Source organism: Amblyomma mixtum, chromosome 10, assembly GCF_055824585.1.
Source record: "Amblyomma mixtum isolate Tamu chromosome 10, ASM5582458v1, whole genome shotgun sequence".
In the NCBI taxonomy this organism is placed as follows: Eukaryota; Metazoa; Arthropoda; class Arachnida; order Ixodida; family Ixodidae; genus Amblyomma; species Amblyomma mixtum.
In genome coordinates this window covers 161,282,884-161,304,996 of record NC_143021.1, presented here as the reverse complement: position 1 = coordinate 161,304,996, position 22,113 = coordinate 161,282,884, and the positions used below count along the sequence as shown (strand labels likewise).

Here is a 22,113-nt window from a genome sequence, read left to right as displayed (position 1 = left end):
GGTTACAGCTTCTCACTGTCCTCTGAAGAGACCGCATCAGCTGGGCAGGTGCCCTGTCTCCTGGGTGATCCATGGGCCGATATCTACACGCCAAGGGTCTCGGGTAGAGCATTAGGGATCAATCTGCACAATGTCTCCACTCAGGCAAGGCAAGAGCACCGCCCACGCTCGAATCGGGCCAGGCAAATAAAAAACAAGGTCTTAAGCTGAGCTGCTAGAATCGCTTCTCTTTTTAGCTCCCCTTCAGGTGGTCTGGTAGGGTGAGCTGCTTACGTGACCTATGCGGGCGATTCACTGGCACTGCAAATTTAAATTTTGAATCAGGTTGGTGGTTGGAAGAAACTGCAGCTCCCGTTGCGATCCACAGACGGACGGCCGGTAGATGAGTTGCGAGGATAGCACAGCTCAACTACTATGCATATCATAACCTCAAATGCTCAACTGTACACAGCATATAACATCCATAACCTAGAAACTGCAACTATCCATTAGAAGTCCTCAAACGCTCAAATGGTCTCATTAAAAAAGTTTTTCACAAAGAATTAATTCCCTTGAGGATGGGAGGTACGCATAGCGAGCGTCTGAAATATCCACGCTATCTAGAGGACAAAACTTCTGCTCAGGCAATCAGTATTTCAAATTTTCCTTTCCCTTTTGATAGCGCACTTCAAAATTATGCTCTTTTAGGGCGACACTCCAGCGCCGCAAGCGTCCATTTGTTTGGAGAAATGTTGTGGAGCCATGCAAATGGGCAGTGATCGGTCTCGATCACGAATCGTGAGCGAGCCTAGTGACATTAAAGTTTTTGAGTAGCCCAAACTAAACATACGTACTCCTTCCTCGCGGCACTGTAGGCTTCAGTGCTTGTGATTTTCTTGCCTAGGAGTAACATGGAGTGCTTATCCCCACTCTCGTCATGCTGGTTCAAAAACAACTTCCAGCCATTCTCTTTCGAATAGAAAACCTTGAAAGCGTCTTCATCTAAAAGTCGCCCTTAATGAGCTCCATTTCTCTTAAGCTATGTGGTTTAGAAGAACTCTAAACTATGCGTTTTTTTTGTCACTGGTGCCCATTATTGATTGAACGATCGGCTAATCAAATAGTGTGGCAACCATAGCGAATCAACATCAGTCTCTTTTTAGGAAAACAAATGATCCCACTTAATATTCCCACGCAATGAAACTCGACTTCTCTTAAATGCCTTTACCTTCGCGAAAAATCTGAACAAAAACTTGGTAGCTTAGCCTAATTTTCATTCTTCAGGTTCATTTCCAAAAGCACTAAAATAACAACAAAAACTAAAATCCACTTTGGTTGCATTTGCTGCCAACCGCAAATACAGCTGCAAAATAAGATGGTCCCAAAACTGCCCTTTCACTTTGACCATCTCAAGCAGCAACCGAGGAAGGCGTGTCCAAGTTCACCGTGGCATATGATTTTGGGCGGCGAAAAAAAATCTTACTCCTTTTATGCGTGCTGACGGATCGGCATTTAGTGCAGTACCCCGATTACTTTTTACGGTCGAAGTGCTGCGAAACTGCATCGTTCTTCGACCAAGATATGCTGCCACCCACGTTCCTTGTAACTGCTGCGCATCGGGGTCTGTGCGAATTGTGCTCTACGCAGATCATTGAGGTATGGGCTGAAAAAGAGCTATGTAACGGTTTTCTTTTTTAATATCGGTAGCTGATGCGTGTTCCGCACATGAGTGATGCCGCGCAGTGCGCCAGGCAGCCTCAGTGGCAGGCTGACCACATGTAAGGCTTGCTTCTCGGTCACTGCGTGGCTGCCAGCAGGGGACATCCCAAGACGCAGAAGCGGCAGCACCCTCAGCAACATAACTGCGACGAACCACCAAACGCAGTTCACAGTCCATTCTACAATGACTGCCAGTTCCTGTTCCTCGTCTTAGCACAATGGCTCACATGGCCTCCGGTTTTTTAGTGCGAAAGCACAACTTCGTGGGGTCGAACCCAACCAAGAATATCGTGGCTTGCATGAACGTCTACTCATGCGACTGGGTTTAGAACCCGCGGCGGCCTGAACTGATCAGCTTCGCTGGCTGCTTTAAGGGAGCACTATGCTATCGCCGCAGCCAATCAGGCCTCGTGTTAAACTGCAACACACACTTGCGCCGTGCATTGCACATTGTCGTATTCATCAACCTCCATCTCCGGCATGAACAGGCAGACCAGCTTAACCTCGATCATGAGTCTAACATCGTCGCCAGACATGCCGACAACACTGCAAAGCGAAACCATGAGCCAACCAGGCCGAACACATGCTTTCGCACGTCTGCTCGGTTTAACTGCGTTGAAATCCTACCACTTCTTTTACCTCGGTCGCATCTCAAAATATTCAGTTAGAGCTTATTTTCACGCCAGTTATTCAGGTAAGCCAAACAGTTATATTGCTATGTACTTTGGTGAAGAGGTACCCATAAATTCGCATGTGAGCGTCACTTCGAGCACTCTTAAGATGTAAATGTGATGAAAGGAGACTGACTGGACTTGCTTGGAAAACGTTTATTTCGTCAAAATGCAGATGGCCCGCGCTAGACAGCCTCCAGACCATGGCTAGCGGCGACTTTAGCGGCCCATTCAGTGGGCAAAGCTTGGGAGTCCGAGCTAACCAGAACGGCCTCCCATTGCTGAAGAGAAGGATTTTTTATTAATCCTCTGGTGGAGGTTCTTTTCACATTGTCATAATGTGTGATCATACCTGGCTGTTTCGCCACAGAACCTGGACTCGGTGTTAAATTCATCAGGGAACATTTTTTCCAGCAGATAGGGGCTAAGAAAAGAGCTCGTTTGAAGTCTCCTCCAGGCGGTCTCTTCCGTCTTATCCAGCGTTTTTTCAGGTGGTGGAAATTTGTACCTTTTCAATCGTTTATCGCATTCAATCAGGATTCTCCGACAATAGGCTATGAAATGCAGTACTGAAGATGAGAGCTTCCTTACTGGGAGCGAACCTGCTTAGCAAGTAATAATTTTGTTGTTTCCTTTTCTTGCAAGAATACGGGGGCCGGTGGAAGATGCTGCACTACTTTGCCAAGAAGTTCTTCAGCCCCGTCATCGTGTCTCCGTATGTGGAAAACCGCAACACCCTGAAAGTGTTTCTCGTCAACGACCAACTTACAGCACCCAAGCAGGCGCAGTTGTCCATTGTGCAGTATAGGTGGTCGTCGTTCTCGGCGGTTGTAAAGAGGACGATCAACGTTACAGTGGTGAGTTATCGTTTTCCTAGAGAGACTGAACATGTCATGCAACAAATACATCAGTGTCGCATGTACGCGCAAGATAAAGCCTAAGGGCACAGCCTACTGTAGAAGGCGAGTAAACAAATATTGGAATTTAATGAAGCCCACTTATAGCGAACTTAAAGATCTCGCGTATTGCATTTGTTGCATCTCATGTTCGTATTAAGTTGGCTTAGCACATTACAAGCTAAAATAGAAAGTCGGACAGTGTAAGTCCGTTGTGCGCGACTGCTTATTGAAACTGGACCCCTTTACGGCGCATTCCATCGCAATCACGTGATGCTAACCAAAAGTATTGCTACCAGCAAGGTGCTTTCGGGATGCCGCTTAACTAATCGTGGCGGAAGCGTCCACGGCAGCATGTAGTACGTCAGCGTCGTCGTAACAGTCAACATATTTCTGGCACTAGGAGAGTGTTCGTACTTCGCGTACTATTAAATTTTTCAGTGTATGTCGTCCGATGTCGACGTCACCATCCGGCCAACGAAATCATCCAACGGGACATGAGGTTGCGCCAGCCGCTCACTCACTACGCATTGCCACAAGTTCACACGCGTCCGATAGCGTTCGGCAGCATCATCCACCGTTCCTTGCTCACAAACTTGACTCTGTCGAAGAAATTCTTGATGCGCTCCACCATTGGCTCACTCCGCGCGGCCGTATCGTTCCCCATCAGGGACCAGCGAGTCCTCACCTGCAGTTCCGCACTAGGTCGGTCATATCCTATGAGTATTTAGTGGTGATGCGCCACCAATAAGACACCTTCAGCACGGGAATTATGCCCATACCAAGTACTAACTTGTTTAGTTAGTCGCGTTCTTTGCCAGAGGAGAGTGGTATTCGCCGTGAGTGAAAGCAACGCGGGGTACACCTTATGGTTGTCGAGCACGAACAGGGCCCCGCATATTTTACGCGAAGTCATCGTCTAATTGACTGCGCCACTTGAAGAACTATCGCCTGTCTTTCCCATATTCCCTCTAAATTTAAGGCTTGTGGCCCACTTGTCGAGTAAAGGGAAAAAGTATGACATCATCCAGGCCTATGTGTCATGTCCAAGCATGCAAGATCAGGCCTTCCAAAGCAATAATTTTTGGGACAAACAGCACACCCTTATGACACGGACTGTGCAAGATAGGACGACGCAGCGTTGTGCCGTCCTATCTTGCGCAGTTCGCGTCTTAATGGCGTGCTTTTTTTTTTTCAAATATGAATGACCAAGAATCCCATTCGACCACCGTTCCAAAGCAATAAGCCCCTTCACTCTTCCCGACGCCAACAGGCACCCCTTGGTCGCTGCCGTCTATGCGTGTGGACAGAGGAAAATAAAGCGAAGCTGTCGAATTGTTTCGCCCTTCAAGACATGCGTTTTTGACAACTGCCTCCGGTGAAAAGTTTCGTATGCTTTCTGTATATACTTCTTTGTTTGCTTTTTTTGGGTGGTCGCCCTTTTCGGCGGAGGTACGGGTTAGGGTGTTTCACGGACGCTTAGAGATGCTCGTCGTTCCCCACTCCTGCAAGAAACAGGAGAATTCGACTGCGGGGCCGTTTACACACCTCCTCGTTCGTACAGCGGAGATATACAGCTACAATTGTTCGTTGTGTGAGATACTCCGTGCCGTTGCCATAAACATACTTTGACGACGGTACCTTCCTCATTCACACTAAAGGCGATTTCGTTATAACTGTGGTGGGCATGATTATATTCTACCGTGTCTCTGAACACGGGGACAGTAAAGTCAGGTCCTTGTCTGCCTAGCTGCTTGGAGGTGCATGTTTATTTTGCAGAGGGCTCGTAGCAGGCAGCCTGAGCTGAAGACGACGACGAACGACACGCGGAAAAACAGAGGACTGGGCTTTACATAACCTGACTGTATTATAGAAAAGCACATAACGCAAAAGTAGCTCAGGCTTCATACTCAGCTGGCTTGCAGCTACAGAAGCTGAACCCATAAATAACATAAATAACCTTTCCGCTCGCTGCTCAAACTTCATGGCCTTTCGAAAGCCGGTGCCTGTATAACTCTCTCGACGAACTCTGACAAAGAACCGCATAGCCCTACGCTACAGTATACGCTCTATTATTCGGAATTTTAATAAGCCACAGGGGATGCCTCAGTAGATCCACTATAGCTGCATTAAGGATCTCAGCGCTTGCGGTTAGCCTTGGTAGAATCGAGCTTGTTTTTAAATTTCACGATGAACTTGCACTTTTTTGTCGATGGTGGCAATATTGTGCGAGCCAAGTGTCTTTCTTCGATGATGCAAAGGAAAACACGAGACGGAAGGAACAATTTCTAATGCTTGAAAACAGGTGGCGTGAAGCTTCAATGGTAGGCGTTCGATGTGCGCTTCGCATATATTTTAAAATCCGTGACATATTTTAGTGACACCACTGCGCAACGGCTGAATGGCAGAACCAGAAGATTAGATTAGCAGAACACAAGGATTGACTGCTCGTCACGCTGTTTTGCTGAAAACAGGCAGGCAGGAAAAGTTTTGCTGTCACTGTCGCTTGTTTTGTTTGACAATGATGTGATGTTTTCCTCTTTTTCTTGCTCAGAAATTTTACAAACCATGCAATACTTTCAAAGAGAATAAGCTCAGTAAACGTGCGTACAGGTGAAAAGCGAGAGAAATGAGACCACCTCGTTCTGTACGTTGTCTTCTCAGAGCACTGAGTCACGCCTTATGCTGTCAGTTTATTCGTAAGCAGACATGCAATGAATGCAAGGCCACCTTTTTATTCTTGCCATCCGCCTTCAATTTAAATTATTGAAGGGACAGTCATGGTACGGGACAATTAAACTGCTAAAAGAATTAGAATGAAATAGAATTCAAATCAAACCATTATGTCAACCACCCACTCCTGTTCACCGTGGATAACGAAGCAACATATCACATTACACGCATCGCGTAATAAGGCCTGCATTTATACAGCCATGCTAAAAACTCATTGGGCTTCAAATACTTCTGTTAATAATGTGTGCTAAGCGACATTCCATAAAATTTGGTAAGAGCAGCGCCGCATGTTTATATTGGTTCTTCTTCGCTGCCGTGAGAACCTCTCGTCTAAAAGCCACCTCTCACAGTTAGCAAGTACAACCAACGGATCGCTAACTCGTACACGTGTTCTTTTTAATTTTTTTTTTGCCAGGAACAACTCCCGTGTACGACGGTCCCTGTGCCTGCATAAAATCCTATTTCGTCGAGGAGGGGAAGGGGATGGGTCTTTGCGTTTTTTCACAGGCCTTGAAATGTTTTGCAGAGGCAGTGATTTAGGACAGCCTCTGAGCATGTGGTGTTTTCCTCTTTTCACATACGTGATTTTCATTCCATTAAAATTCAGTTCTGAGCCTGCGTGCGTTCTGCGGCTAATAGAGAGCGCTGCGGCCAATAGGGAGCGCCTTTCCCTGTCCACAGCCATAGCTAAGAGAAGATCTTAAAATGTTCAGTGTGGGCAACCTGCAGTTTAGCTTGCCATGCAAACGGCAGTGCTCTAGCAAAGACTAGCGAGAGATGCGGACAATTTTAAACTGCATCGCGGAGCTTTTCCGCACGCCACCTACTTGCACTTTAAGGCACTAGCTTCCAAGCTCGGTTTAAGCCACACATGGCGTACATCAGTTGCGTGGGGCATGTTGTGAGCAACTAGACAACGTACCTAATCAGCCGACCGTGCACATCTAATCACTCCATGTGTGGTCCGGCGTTTGTCTCGTCCCAAGCGGCTGACAGCAGCAGTTTCCGAGAGCAGTGGAATAAGTTGGTTTATTGGTTTATTGGGGTTTATCCCAAAGCAACTCAGGCTATGAGGGACGCCTTAGTGAAGGGCTCCGGAAATTTCGACCACCTGGGTTTCTTTAACGTGCACTGACATCGCAGAGTACACGGACCTCTAGAATTTTGCCTTCATCGAAATTCCACCGCCGCCGCCGGGATCGAACCCGGGTTTTCGGGTCATCAGCCAAGCGCCGTAACCACTAAGCCACCGCGGCGGGCAGTAGAATAAGTAACTGGGGACCTAGCGGTAAATTGGCTAAACTGGTAAATTGGTTGGTCGGCATGTTCTCTGTTGTGTTTCCTTCATTAGCGGAGCCCTGGAAATATCGCTGTTATGCCAAGAGCCGCTGCCACGAGAGATGAGCTTTTGTCCGACCGACCTACTTTTTAGCGGACTACTTCTGCGCCGTTGCTACGAGTTTCTTGCCGTAACTTGATTTAACAGTTGAGTAGCAGAGGCTACTTTCGGCTTTTGGAAAGCCAGGACTGATTCACGGTTCTACCCATACCGGGTTTGGAGTTTATTTCAAGGTAAACTGAAAAGCCAGACGCCATAGAGTAGCGAGGCCGTGGTGTGCTGCTCGTTACCACGCGGGCCACAACACGGGTGAGTGGAGCCGAAAACCAGCAGAGAGCCGACGGACTGCAGCAGCTGCGCAGATGCAGGAGGCCTCAAACATCCAATGGGCTCACTCTTCCCGTTGTCATTGCTAACGTTACCAGCTTTGCGTTGTGCCATTTTACCGTGCAGTCCGAGGTAGCGCTGCAAGAGCCAGGCAATCTGCATAATAGCCGCTGGCCCTCAGTCTTTTTTTATTTTTAGAAGAGGAATATTATTGATTATGATAATACGTTGCGTTTCCAAGATTTCTTTTGCCTGGATTAGGCGTCAGTGCTTCTAACGTAACGCACAGATGTAGTGCATTACATCCATCTGAAACCCATCCATCCATCTGGATGCATCCATCTGGAACCCTTCGCAAGCTTACCTTACAAATGAATTAGAAGCCGTCCAAAATCGAGCTGTGCGGTTTATCATGTCACAGTACTCGCGTTATAGTAGTGTCACTGCACTAAAACGAGCCCTATCCCTCACAAGTCTCCAATCACGTCGCATCGTATCACGCCTATGCCTCCTCCATTCATTTTTCTACCGCCCTCTTAACAGGCATCCTTTGCTACAGCCGCCGTCAAGAATATCCCCTCGCCTAAACCACAGTCAACCCATAGCTCCCATGAAAGGCCGCACGTCAGCGATCAATGATTCATTCTTTCCAGACGCAATAGCCCGATGGAATGCCCTGCCTGATAGTATTGCTTCTTGCTCAGATCGAGCAATTTTCCGCACTAAATTAGCGAGTCATCTGTGTCTCACGTGATGTATTCGGCTTTACCAAATAAGCTGAGCCTTTGTTACTGTCTTCTTTCATTATTTTTTTGCTTTGTCTCGTTCTTTTGTTTTTTGTTTTTGTTGAGCTGGTATCATATGTTGTTACACAGTGTTCTTGCCCCCGCCTTATGTTATGCCCACGCGACCTTAAGGCTTCAATAAATGAAATGAAATGAAAATGTATGTGTGGAAAATTTTTGGTCAGGCTCCGTCGTCTTAACCGAGACATCCCGAGTCAAGTGAGAAAAAACAGTGTAGGGCAAGGGCGACAGCAGCTGTTTGCGCCCTTGCTACGTGCGATGCTTGTAACTCTGAGCGGACGAAGCGGTTAATCGTCCAGCAGTTTTTAGAATTTAAGCGCAAAGTTCCATGCTGTACAAGTGAAGTAAGTTGCTTTCTCTTTCTTCCTGCAGCAGCAAAGTTGTTTTTTACTTAAACCTTCTACGCAATGCTTTTCTTCCGTGCTAGTAACAGGAAGATATATGAAAATATTTGTATCGGCTCGTCGTTGTCTGCACAGAACGCAATTATTCGGTGTTGTTTTTTATAGAAAAAGAAAACAGCCGCCGCAGTGGCTCAGCGGTTATGGTGCTCGGCTGCTGACCCGAAAGACGCGGGTTCGATCCCGGCCGCAGCGGCTGGAATTTCTTTGGAGGAGAAATTCTAGAGACCCGTGTACTGTGCGATGTCAGTGCACGTTAAAGAACCCCAGGTGGTCGAAATTTCCGGAGCCCTTCACTACGGCATCTCTCATAGCCTCAGTCGCTTTGGGACGTTAAACCCCATAAACCAAACCAAACCAGAAAAAGAAAACAGTGTTGAAGCACAAGTTCTCCACTGAATTTCCTTCCAATTGTACAGGTGGTTAAGTTTATTAATTTTTATTTATTTATCACTTTACCACAGCGCCATTTTAGTTTGCCAGTGCATAAGGGGGAGGGGAGGGTTATTCCATAAGTAATACAAAAAAGTGGCAAATGAATAAAACACAATGAAGAAAGCCCAATGCAGCATAACTTGATATCTACAAAGATAAGGATAAATGTCACAGCATTGTGATTCAATAAACGTTCGCGATGATGAACATGACTTCTTAAGGCAATTTATTCTACTCATTCGTTGTTTCCGGGAAAAATGATATTTTTAATAAATGTGTCCTGCATAATAGTTTCTTTAGATTGAAAGTTTGATTCCGTCTGGCTGAAATGCAGCCTGATGAAAACTGATCCGTGAACTGATCAGAGCTGATCCGGGAAAATCATTCCAGACAGAAAATTTTCAAGTGCTTGCCCTTGCTGGTCAAGACGCAGAACTCAGAGAGCATGCATGTTTGTCCCTGCTTTCGCTTTTTTGAGCAACATGAGAAGCCGCGCAGTGACCATTGTGTCGCGTCGCTGCCTGCTCCCGGTGCGCGGAAAATGACCTCCTAGCAAACGTGGCGTCACACAAGGCATCAAGTGTCATGTCATGTGACCAAACCTAATGCGGCGACGCAAATCAAAGCCGCAATGCATCATGAACAAATCTGCAAAATTTTCATCCTAGAAACTCATGCGAACTTTACTGTTCCCGTTGAAGAAATTCCCATCATTGATCTTCTGAAAAACAGCGCTAGCAGACAAAGGACCAGAACGAGAAGGATGCACAACTGCGCTGCCTCTAAGAACTTTATTTCGGAAGGCAGCCGGTCCGCACCTTTTATGCAGAACCGGAGGGAGTGAACCTGAGGGAGGAAAGATCAGCAAAGTGGAAGCACGGAAAGAGCCCACAGATAGGCCAACTATTCTTATCGTCACTGATAACTAAGAACGCAGCCCAAACAAGCGAGAAAAAAGGAAGGACCGGGGGGGGGGGGGGGTGGAATGAAAAAAAGGGGGAGAAACAAAGGCAGAGAGCGTAAACAAACAATTCCAAAAAATTCTAAAAATATCCCGAGGAAGCAAACGACCAATACGGTTAAACGAATAAAGATGAAAGGTGACAAAGATAAATGCGCTAAAAGCTGAACAGACTAAAGCATAAAAGGAGCAGGAAAAGCCTGCGGAAGATGTAAAAAATCAGCACGGCTAAAACATGACGGAATTAAAAGCGTTAAAGCAGATAAAGGCAAAAACCTGAGAAGCTGGTGAGAATGAAGAGAACAAGGAAAGGCGGTCACAAAAATGAAATTGAAGAGACAACAGATCTCCAAAAAGAAGCAATGAATCATCAAAACGCGAGGGCGATAAAACCTAAGATGAGACAACAGAGAAGTTATCCGTGCCGATTTTTCACATCTTCCGCAGGCTTTTCCTGCACCTTTTATGCTTTAGTCTGTCCAGCTTTTAGCGCCTTTATCTTTCTCACCTTTCATCGTTATTCGTTTAATCGTATTGGTTGTTGGCTTCTTCGGGATCTTTTTAGAATTTTATGGAATTTTTTGTTTACGCTCTCTGCCTTTGTTTTTCCCCCTTTTTCCCCCTTTGTTTTTCCCCCGGACTCGGCATTGTGGATGTCTGCCTCTAGGCTACGAGATTTTAACTGGAGCTCGCTTCTAATCCTGAGTCTGATGGCTTTGCGTCTCTCACGCAGCCCCAAGCTGCCTCGCTGGAAGTGTATCGCACAAGAATGAATAGATTCTGGAAGCGGCCAACCTGCAACGCCTCGGCGTGCTTCCTGTGGTTCACGCTCATCGATCCCATGGGCGGGGTCCCAGTGGCACCGGACACTTTTCTGCTTCCGACCGACTTGAGCGACATCTGCCTGCCGAAGCCATGGATCCGTGTACGCAAGCCACATTTAAAGCCCTTTTGCTTAGACCTCGAACATCAATGGGTTTTATTCTTCAGTGATGCAGAACGATGCCTCTACAAAGTATTTTCGATACCTAATGCAAGTGGCATAGCGCGCAAACCTGCATGGGTCAAAACTTGCGAAAGAGGTGAAAACTAGTGAGCATGTGGTAAGACCATGACATGACATTTATTTTATTTATTTTTTTATCCAAGTGATCCCTAAAGGCCCTCGAGAAGAGAGTATTACCAGCGCCTCCTCTATTTTACAATGCCAGCCGCATCTCCCGCTGCGCAATGGGAGCCGGCGGTACACCTCATTTCAGTTAGTTGCCGCGCTGCGGCGCTAGCCAGATGGTAGCACTGCTTGCGTCATGCTTGCGTATGGGCGCGCGGTGGTGATAGCGCTGTCCTACTACTACTCGTGGCGTCTCTCAGGTTGTTGCTGTCTACCCTTTCTTGTGTAGCTCTCGCTTCATCCGTGGCGCGGCGCTTTTTCCAACGGCAATCGGCTGGAGCGGCAGCTCCTCGCCGTTTGCAGAGTTGGCCTGTGGCGATCGGAGCTCCGCCTATCCCTTGAGGATGGCGGCTGGCATACTTGATGCGCTGTTTGAGGTACTTGCGCTGCTTATTGTTTTTCCTTGCCAGACGAGTAGAGTGTTATAAGTTTTAAGGCTCGTTCGTTTCGTGGCACCATTGTTAACGAAAATTGTTTTGCGCGGGTAAATGTTGTGGTTCGCGAAGCTGACGCGGTATCCTCGCCGCAGCAGTAAAATGGCACCGGATAATTATCTGCAGCAGTGCTGCTGCTTTCAGTTTTGTGTGAAGAGTGGGCAATTTTAAGCTCGTTAATGTGCAGCTGAGGAACTTCGCTGCATAAACAGTACAAAAGAAGTTGACGTTTACGTGCATTTATTCACATATATTCATAACAATTAACAGTAATAGTATATACAATTCTTTGTATTTATAGCCATTTACATTTTTTAGAATTGGTCTCTATTAGCTTATATTACCAGGTATTTATTGCCTTAAGAAGTTTGCATTGTAACGAAACCACTTTTGTACGCACGAGGAGGACAAAGCATCTCTTGAGCTAGCGGAGCTCAACAACAATAAAAGCACACCTAAGCCCGGGTGAAGACGCCAGTTCGTACGCCCTCATGTGTTTGGTCGCCCTCTCTTGCGGCGCCGAACGACAACGCCGGTATAAGAGACGCTGACGCGGCGCTAACGCGGCGCTGAAGAAACTCTGCCTTGTGGTTCGGCCTTTACGGTGACTGCCTCTGAACACGCGCTGAAGAGGTCTTGATTTCCGCTTTATCTGCCTCTTTTTCTTCAGGCACTTTTCTTTGTTTTGCATCGTTTTATTAGCGCCGCAGTCAGGACCAGGCAGAACTTCCGATATGCTTTGGCAACAGCTGCTGCGCCGTATATTTGCGAATGAAGTTCATTTTTCGCTTCTCCAAACAATCGTAGCTGCTGGCTGCCAAGGACAGAGAATAATCTTTATCTAGTCGTCGTAACAATGACAGCTTATCTTGACAAAAGTACAGCTACGACTTGAAAGCTATTGGTGTCTGGTAGTCTTGAAAAATGCCTTTTCATGAAGATTTGCCATGCCTTCTTCATTTTATTCTCCAATTTTCCTTACTGAACATGATAGAATCCAAAGCCAAAATAGCATAACTTATTACTAAATACGTTTACCATCTGATTTCATATTTTCGCCAAGCAGTTTCAGTTCCTCTCCCGGAATGTTTCAGCGTTGTAGCTCAGCTAGAAGACCGACATGACTCGGCAAAGCCGCTACAGCCTTCCGTTGCAATGCCAACGCCGCTGCGCCGCACTCCAGCGCCTGCAGCGGCTTCGCGATGACCAGCGCTTCGCGGTGAGCAGCGCCACGAACAGCGCGCTCAATGACGCGTCCATACCTGGCAGGCAGCCTGATGGTCATGAAGGATGCAGAGCGCCGCCTCACGAAGAAAGATAGAAATGATAACAAAGTGGCCTCGTCCGCTTTCCGTTGTCTGGCGCCACCCAGATGATCCTCTCCCCCACAGACGCACAGCAGGCGCGAAGGCTAGCCGACGGGGGAGAGTAGCAAAGGAGGACAGGAGAGGGTTTTGGACGGTCGGATCGGCCCTACTCGGCAGGCATTGTAAAAAATACAGGAGGCGCTGGTATTACATAGGGGGGTACAATGATATTAGTAATCGCGATACATTTTGTCAAATAACTGCAGCAAAAAACGTTAATTAAAACATAAGGCATAACACAAAGGAAAAATGAACACTAACAAAAACAGCAAACTTTTACAACTTTTCATCACAGCGAAGAAGCTCTTCGAATTTTTTATTGTCAGTTTCTCTGGCGATGACTGATGGCAAACTATTCCATTCAGTGAAAGTACTGGGAATGAATGAATTGGCACTAGACGATGAATGACAGTTTACGCGTTTAACTTTGAAAGAACGATCACGGCGTGGAAAGATGGCATCAGGTGATTGAAACAAATCACTGCGAAGAGATGGGTGGTGATAAAGCTTATGGAGCAGGGTTAAGCGAGCAAGGTTACGGCGAAATGACAAATCGTCCACTTCGGCACGTTTTTTTAATGCTGGAACGCTTCTGAACGGTGAGTAGTCTGAAAATAGGAAACGAACAGCACGGTTCTGCACGGTTCCGTGTCTAGCGCTGTTTTACTTACAAGGATTCAATGTTACAACGTCACAACGTAGGCTTGAACAGGGTCCCAAATGGCCGCAGCATATTTGATTTTAGGAAACTGGGAAATTAAAGACAGTAGCGTATTAAAGTTTCTGTTGTGACAAATTAAGTAGTAATTTTGATGGTCTCTTATTAGTTCATAACAGTTGCAAACAAGCATCGCATTTCGTTCATTGGGAGGGCAATTTGCCTTTATATATTGTTCTTAGAAGATATAAAAGAAAAAAAAAAAAAACTAATTGTAGGCCTATTTAATACTGAGGGCAAAGGCAAAGTCGCGAGGAGCTTCTTGCCTTCATGCCGTAGACTAATTTACTTTTACTTCTGCGGGCCTCGAATTTCTCCTCCGGTTGAATTTCTTTGGAGGAGAAATTCGAGGCCCCTGTACTGTGCAATGTCAGTGCACGTTAAAGAACCCCAGGTGGTCGAAATTTCAGGAGCCCTCCACTACGGCGTCTCTCACAGCCTTAGTCACTTTGGGACGTTAAACCCCATAAACCAACCAACCACTTAATTGACCTGGCTGGATGCCACATCCATATAATTTACGAACATGGACGAACTGTTCTAGACGGAAGCTAACGCTTGACCCTGGACCACATCTGATTTGCGCTGCTGACGCTGTGGCGATCGTGAGAACAACTCATGCAAAAAAGCACACAAAAACTGCTAAGGAAATTGTGTCCCCATCTGTCTGCATGAAAGAGTAACAGCATGAACACCAGAACGCGTTAAAAAACGTTTACATACTTCAGGAACTTAGGAAGGCAAAACGCTTCTCTCAGTTTTCTTCTCTTTCTTCTCTCGCCTTTTCTCCTTTCTTTTTCGGCAGCTCGAGAAAGCAAGTTTCTTCAAAAGGGTAACATGTGCTCGCGGAGAGCGGACATTGTGTAAAATTCGCAACCAGTAGTCACTTAATTTTTTAAAACATATTGAGGGCGAGTGGGCGCAGCACAAAGAAAATTTCAAGTAGAACATAGACGCTCGCCTTAAACCGAACCTATTTTGCTAACACTCTGTGTGTCTATTAGAAAGCTACGGCAAGTAAAGTTTGAAGACCACAAAATTCCATGCGCAGCGCGTACACTTGCACAGCAAGCCATGACGACCTTAAGTCATGTCCACACAATGCCTTTGAATGGGAAATGGTTACGTGCGTTGCGACGGCTTCATTCAGACTTGTTTGTTGAGAGCCTCGCCTGCAATGCACAGTGGGAAAAGTAACTCACACACCTGAAATATAACCTAGAAAATGCAACTCCAATGAGCCCTCAGCTCAAACAACAATTTCCTATGGTTTCTTTTTGCTGCGCTGTCAATACGAATGCCGTGTTACTTAATGGATAGAGGTTACCATAGTTTGTGCGGCAAGGCAAGTGCATTCGCGGCGGAGCTTTCCATGACATCATCCTAGGTGGCGCGAGTGAAAAGAAAGTGGATGACGTATACAAACCCCGCCTCCGTTAACATCATGGAAAGCTACCGCAGGCTGCCCTCCTTAACACCTCCTTGCGTGGCCCAGTCGCATGGGCCTCATGCCATACATGGACCAGGTAAATGGGCAATGCCTTCCCTTACAAAAATATTTTTAGATAGTCTACAAACTGTCCGTAGATTTTTGTCTATTAAGTCTATCGACTTTCTATAGACAGTTTATATTCAATCTACAGATTTATGACCGTGCACTTTGAGTAAGAGTTTTGTCTATAGACAATTTTTAGACTATGAATAGACGAAAGCAAATTTCTATAGGAAGGCAATAAAGTCTGTACACAGTCTACAAACAACTTTTATAAAGGTTGGCTTATCTTAAACAGCGCTTTAACACGCCACTGTTAAGAAGAAAAGCAACAAAAGAACAATGATGCGGGTTGGACAAGACGGTGGGGGCAGTAGCGCCAATAGTTCAGCAGAAGGTATTATGGAATAAAAAAAAGCTGTTTGCAATAGCCAACGAAATTTGCTTGCAGTGGTTTGAAAAATAGCCAAGACGTCGCTAGGGTGGTCAGCTGCTTGCCTGCGCATTCAAGCTTTGTTTTTGCAGAGCATGACCTCTCATTTATGTTTTTGCTTTTTATATCGTGATAGACTTCTCCCGTGCTTCGCAATTTAGTTGCTGTCTATATAGTTCAGTCACTTAAAACACCAGTCAGGTGGACGTGCTTTAAGAAATGGCAGTCAGTTTCTAATTCTACAAAAACACTTTAAATCTGCTAAAGCGATCACCGACCGAAGTACAAAGCAAAAAAAAAGAATACAGTTGAATTAGCGTAACGAAGCTTTTTACACAATGAAAGGAAAAAAAGCATTGGTAAGTACCTTTGAATAGAGGGCACCGACAGCGAGCGTAGACAAGGGTAAATTTCCACTGCGCTGGTTTGGTTTGGTTTATAGGGTTTAACGTCCCAAAGCGACTAAGCACTGCGCTGATTTAGGGGTTGGTTATTCATTCGGGGGTTTAAAGAACCCACATGAAGCCGAGGAAGTTTCTTTCGGAGGCCTGCTCGTGTGTCTTTCTCGGGTCATTGACGTGTCATGTTGAAGAGCTGTGAACATACATAGCACGGCAGGCTCATAATGTGACAGTGGTCGTTTAGTAGCCTCTCCAAGTTACTTTTCTAGCCTGTGGCAGAGTAGTCGCAACTGGAACTTAGACTGCTGTATACAAAGCCAGGATATATTTCTGTGAGCAGTTCTTTTGTGTTCACTACGTTGTGTCAAAGCCCCTGACGGCAACTTGGCGACTGTTCTTTGAACCTGCGTAGAATACGGTCCAAGGCCTCGCTTTTCCCCGGGGCGTTTAATATTGTGACGGACTAGAAGACGACGAAGCGGGCAGTGGCATGGGCAGGAGCGCTCGTGCTAGGCTCGCAGCCATTAAACCATCTGGGTGAACGGTGCACTGCTGATCCTGCTGTTCCCTCTCCTCCCCGTTGGAGCTGCTTCTACCACGGACTGCCTCTGCGTCTTCTGGCCGTCTTCAAATTTTGGTGAGGCCGTTCCGCGAGTGGGGGATTTGGCCAGGTCTATCCCCCTTTGGATGTAGGTTCGAAGGCTTTGCAGGTTTTCCGCCATGGCTATGTCTTCCCCGGGCTCAGGTCCGGTAACCTGGTTCGCCAGTTTACCGGCTGAAAATCTGCCGTTACCATCTTTTAGTCAAAACGGTGTAAAGCTAATCCCTGTGGCGCTGGTCCCTGTAGGAGATGGAGTAATTAAAATAAAAAACTCTCGATTGATCCAGGAGCAGCTGAAGGCAGCCACCAGCCACTATCTTGAGATTTCGGAGGTGCGACCATTTGGCAAGAGAGGAATTCTATGCAAATCGGCTCACTTGGATTGCGTTGCTGATTTGCTGCAGTGCACCTCTTTCGCCTCACTACCGGTGAAGGTATTCATTCCAGAGCAGCTAGCCTGCGTAAAAGGAATTATACGCGGTGTGGATCCTTCCGCTACACCAGGGGAAATTCTTGCAGACTTTCATGACGCCGGTGTTGGCATCCTTTCAGTTTACCGCTGCAGCAGAGAGGCTGGAGGCTCTCGAACACCAACGGAGTCGGTTATTGCCACATTTGCAGGGTACTCTTGTCCGTCCGAGATCAAAGTTTGGCCTATTGTGTACCGTGTAGACCCACTGCAGCCCCGTCCTTTACAGTGTAAGAATTGCTGGCGGTTCGGTCACAGTGCCAAATCTTGCAAGTCCGCAACGCGCTGTCGCGTTTGTGGCGGTGATCATGCACACGATATTTGCACTTCTGAGTCGCTTAGCTGCTGTCTTTGCCACTCTGATCACACAGCTGACGACCCCACCTGCCCCAAGCGTGCCGATGAGCAGAACGTCTTGGACATTATTCAGCGTGACAGGTGCTCGCGCGCTGATGCATACGCCCGCCTTGACAGACGGCAGTGCTCATACGCAAGTATTGCCCGCACGTCCACTGCTGATGTGGAGGCAGCCTTAACTAAGTCCGTTGTTGCTGCGGTGGAGAAGGCTGTTGCTGGCGTACTTGACCGCATGATCAGTACGTTCAGTGACGCCTTGTCCCAGGTCATTTCCGCGCAGGCTGCTTCATCGGCTTTAAGTAACCTCAACTCGTCTACCTGTCCTTCCTCCTCTGCCACTGCTGCTATTCAGCCCACCACCCCTTCTACCTCCACGTCCGTGGATGTAAATGACTTTGACCAAGTCCCCCTCTCTAACGCTTGTGAGTCAGATGTTGAAATGACTACTCCATCTCAGAAGCGTCGTGCTTCCTCTTCTCCATCGAAATCTGACCATCATGGTAAGACTAAGAAAAGTTCGCCTGGAATTTCAAAGAAAACAGATGTGTTGAAAGAGGCTGTTGCGGCTACGTTTTTAAAGCAATAATCATGGCGGGAATATCTGTTCTGCAGTGGAATTGTCGCTCTATATCATCTTCTTTCCCCGATTTACAGCAGCTTATACTAAAACATAGTCCAGACATTATTTTAATACAGGAGTCGTGGCTCAATCCTAATCGCCCATTTGCAATTAAAAATTTCTCCGTTTTTAGAAATGATCGCCCAAACGGCAGGGGTGGGGGCTTACTAACATTGATTTCAACGAAACTGTATCATCGAGCTAAAGTGTCTCACAAAATTATGAGACCTGATTGTGAGATACTTGCCGTTGAAATCATTATTCCGCAGTGCGCCCCTGTTACGGTGGCAAATATCTACTTCCCCGCAGGAGTCCGTAGGACGGATGAGCTCGATGCGTTACTGCGCATCAGCAGACGAGTAGTTCTAGCTGGGGACTTCAATTCTCATCATGTAATTTGGGGTTTCAGATCAGACTTTAGCGGGAAATTACTTTGGTCTTGGATGTCAGCAAACGGCATGTGCTGTTACAATAGTCGCGCCATAACTTACATGAGGGCTAATTCTCGATCAGCTATTGATTTAACGCTAGCAGTTAATGGTACAGCGGTATCTTCGTGGTGTACAGTTGACTGCGGTACGTCCAGTGACCACGCCCCAATCACTTTCACTATTGCGTGCAGTCCAGTCAGGGCGACTGGTTCGCCACAAAAATTTATAAATACTTCACTGTTCAAGAACCTCCTAGGCGAGGCCCTCTCGTCTGTTTCCCCCTCCGATAAATCTGACGGGGGCCCTCTGGTATTAAATTCAGTGTTAGACGCCTCTCGGCGAGCAGTCTTTACAGTCCGGTCAGGCGTTGTAAATAAGACTCCTTCCAGTTGGTGGAATGACGACTGCGAAAAAGCCTATCGACGAAGGAAAGCTGCATGGAAGAGTCTAACGCACAACCAGTGCCCAAATAACTGGATAAATTACAAATTCTTTGCAGCCTCTTTTAAAAGAACAATATCTAAGGCTAAGGATGAGTACAATGCCAGCCTGAACACCTATCTGTCTAATCCTGTCAACCGGAAGTCTCTTTATAGGTTCATGGACCGTACTCATGTGCTGCCTTCTTCTCACATCTCTCAGTCCACAGTATTGCCACCTCGGGACGAAAAAGATATACTAGAGTCCATAGCTCAAGGCCTTGCTGTGCGTTTTCGAGCTCGCACTACCTTTCCAACAACTCCGTTTCATTTGGGTGGAGACTTCACTAAGGTTACTGTATCGGATTTAGCGTCCGTAGTTAATTGCCTGCAATCTGCTGCCCCTGGGATTGACGGAGTAACTGTTGGCATGCTTAAAATCCTAATGCAAGATTTTGCCCCGTACCTCTTGCAGATTGTGAACTGGTCTTTGGAAAAAGCCTGGATTCCACAAAATTGGAAAACAGCGAAAATTATTCTACTGCTGAAAGAGCAGGGGAAGGGTTTTGATCTCGACAATATTCGGCCGATTGCTCTCACATCAAATTTGGTTAAACTTGTAGAGCGGGTAGTCTTCAGCCGCCTCACGAGTCATATTCTGAGTCTTCAAGGTTTTAGCGAGGCTCAGATTGGCTTTCGCCGGGGGTGTTCGATTTGGACCGCGCACATAGACTTGGAGAGTCGTATTAAGGTTGCTATGAGGCAAAATGAGGTATCAGCTCTGGTTACTTTAGATATTGCAAAGGCTTACGACAGCGTTGAACACAGCATTTTGCTTCATAAACTGGCCAATGTACAGCCTCCTTTGTACCTATTTGCGTGGATAGGAGAGTTCTTAAAGAATAGAGCGTTCTTTTGTTCTAAGGGTACGTTAACTTCTACAACATACGCCCAGTCTAGAGGTGTCCCACAAGGCTCCGTTCTTTCACCGTTATTGTTTAACATACTAATGCGTGATATCCCTATTCACCCTGCCGTCAAAGTTTATGTGTATGCGGATGATATTGCTTTTTTCGCTTCTGCCAAAGACATTCATATCCTGTACCAATTACTGCAAGAGTATTTAAATGCTCTGGAAGTTTGGCTAGACAGCATAAAGTTAACTTTAAATGTGAACAAGTGTGCCGTCCTTGTTTTCCCACAAGCAACCCCTCTTTACATCTCTCTGTCGTATCACTCTATCCTCATCCCGCAAGTTGATTCAACAAAATACTTGGGTATAATATATGACCCGCATTTAGACTGGCGGCCACACATTAGAAGCATTGCGCTTAAGGGTGAGCGTGCCCTCGGCCGGTTGGTGAGGATCAGCAACAAAAAATTCGGTATGCGACGAGACACTCTCCTACTTCTTTATAAGACCTATGTACGGCCAATCCTTGAATTCGGCTCCGTTCTCTTTTCTGGGTGCCCAAAGTACAAGCGTGAACCCCTGTTTGTTATGGAGCGACGCGCTCTGCGCCTTTGCTTAGGTCTGCCTAAATCAGTAGCTAATGCTGTGTTGTACTTGGAGGCGCGGATACCTGATCTCAATTCCCGGTTTGAGCTTATCACTGTGCGGACATTTTTAAGGTCTTTGGAGCCTGTTCCTGGATTGGCTAACCCTATATTTACAACGAACCCAACTCTCTTCTTTGGTACTCCCTGGCCTCGGTATAAGCTCCCTCAGGTGGTGTTCACTAACTCCCTGCTGTCAAATATTTCTGTATCAGTGAGATCTTTAGTACTGGTCAACCACAGGCGGGCTGACACGGCGGTCTTCTTTGACAACATCCTCCCAAGGAATGCTAAGAACCTGCCCGCCAATATGTTAAATGGGCTCATAGAGGAGTACCTAGACAATTTTCCTAACCATATTGCCGTCTATACAGATGCCTCCCAGCAAAATGAAAAGGCCGCTATTGGTATTTACTCAAGGGCTCTTGATTGGAGCTACTCATTTCGGGCCCCTGACTATACCCCTATTTTTGTAGCTGAGTTTCTGGCCATTGAGTTGGCCTTAATAAGGATTCCCTGCAGTATCACTCGGGTTATTATACTCTCAGACAACCTTTCTGTTTTGGCAGCGCTCGAAACCTCGAGTGATACTCCTATGAGCCGTTCCCTTCAATTTTTTATTCCTCCACATGTTTCAGAAGTTCGCTTTCACTGGGTCCCTGGGCACTGTGGCATTGTTTCTAATGAGAGGGCTGATTTTTTAGCAAAGTCTGCCCTTGATGGTCCTATTGTACCTTTCGTCCCAAATACTATTTTCTTGACTCTAGCACGCTTTCAGCGATTCCAGCGTTTCCACACCTTGCGCCATGAGCCTCTCCTCGCTGCAGCGGATTTTCAACACCTGGCATTTCCTTGGAGTGTGCGGATGTGCAGTTCGAGGCAATGTGAGGTGTCCATGACCCTTTTGCGCTGCAGGATACCGCGGCTAAATCTTTATTTATGCCGATCGGGGCTTTCGATATCCAACCTTTGTGAGTCTTGTGGCGAAATTGAGTCTATAGAACATTTTTTCCTCTCCTGCCGGCGGCTCGCTGCTCTCCGTAGAATTTGCTTGGAGATCCCCCTCGCTCGGCTTGGGCTTCCTCTATCTATTCCGATTCTCTTATCCTTCGGGGCAAGCGCCAAGGGATATGCCCTGAAACCAGTGTTCGATTCTATTCACAATTACATAATTTCATCTGGTAGATTCCTCTGCTAGAATGTGAATTCACAACTTTTCTTTCTCAGAATTATTTTATTGTACAAATTCTAGCTCTGTGTCCCAAATTTTAGATTTAATTATACTCCATTCCCTGTACATGAGTGCGTTTGTATCCGCTATGCACCCTGGCCAATCCCCCGCCGTGGGTATGTGCCATTCAGCCCGAGGACATCATC

At 46.6% G+C, this 22,113-nt stretch overlaps 1 protein-coding gene across 1 annotated transcript in view; it reads left to right on the top strand.

Annotated features, from left to right (window-relative positions):
- Positions 1 to 22,113, top strand: part of LOC149327536 (beta-mannosidase-like) — a 201,024-nt gene that overhangs the window by 171,249 nt on the left and 7,662 nt on the right. Inside the window, exons 15-16 of the mRNA XM_089562649.1 lie at positions 3,015 to 3,226; positions 11,001 to 11,192. Of these exons, the coding sequence (XP_089418775.1) occupies positions 3,015 to 3,226; positions 11,001 to 11,192 (404 nt within the window). The remainder of the gene's footprint in view (positions 1 to 3,014; positions 3,227 to 11,000; positions 11,193 to 22,113) is intronic.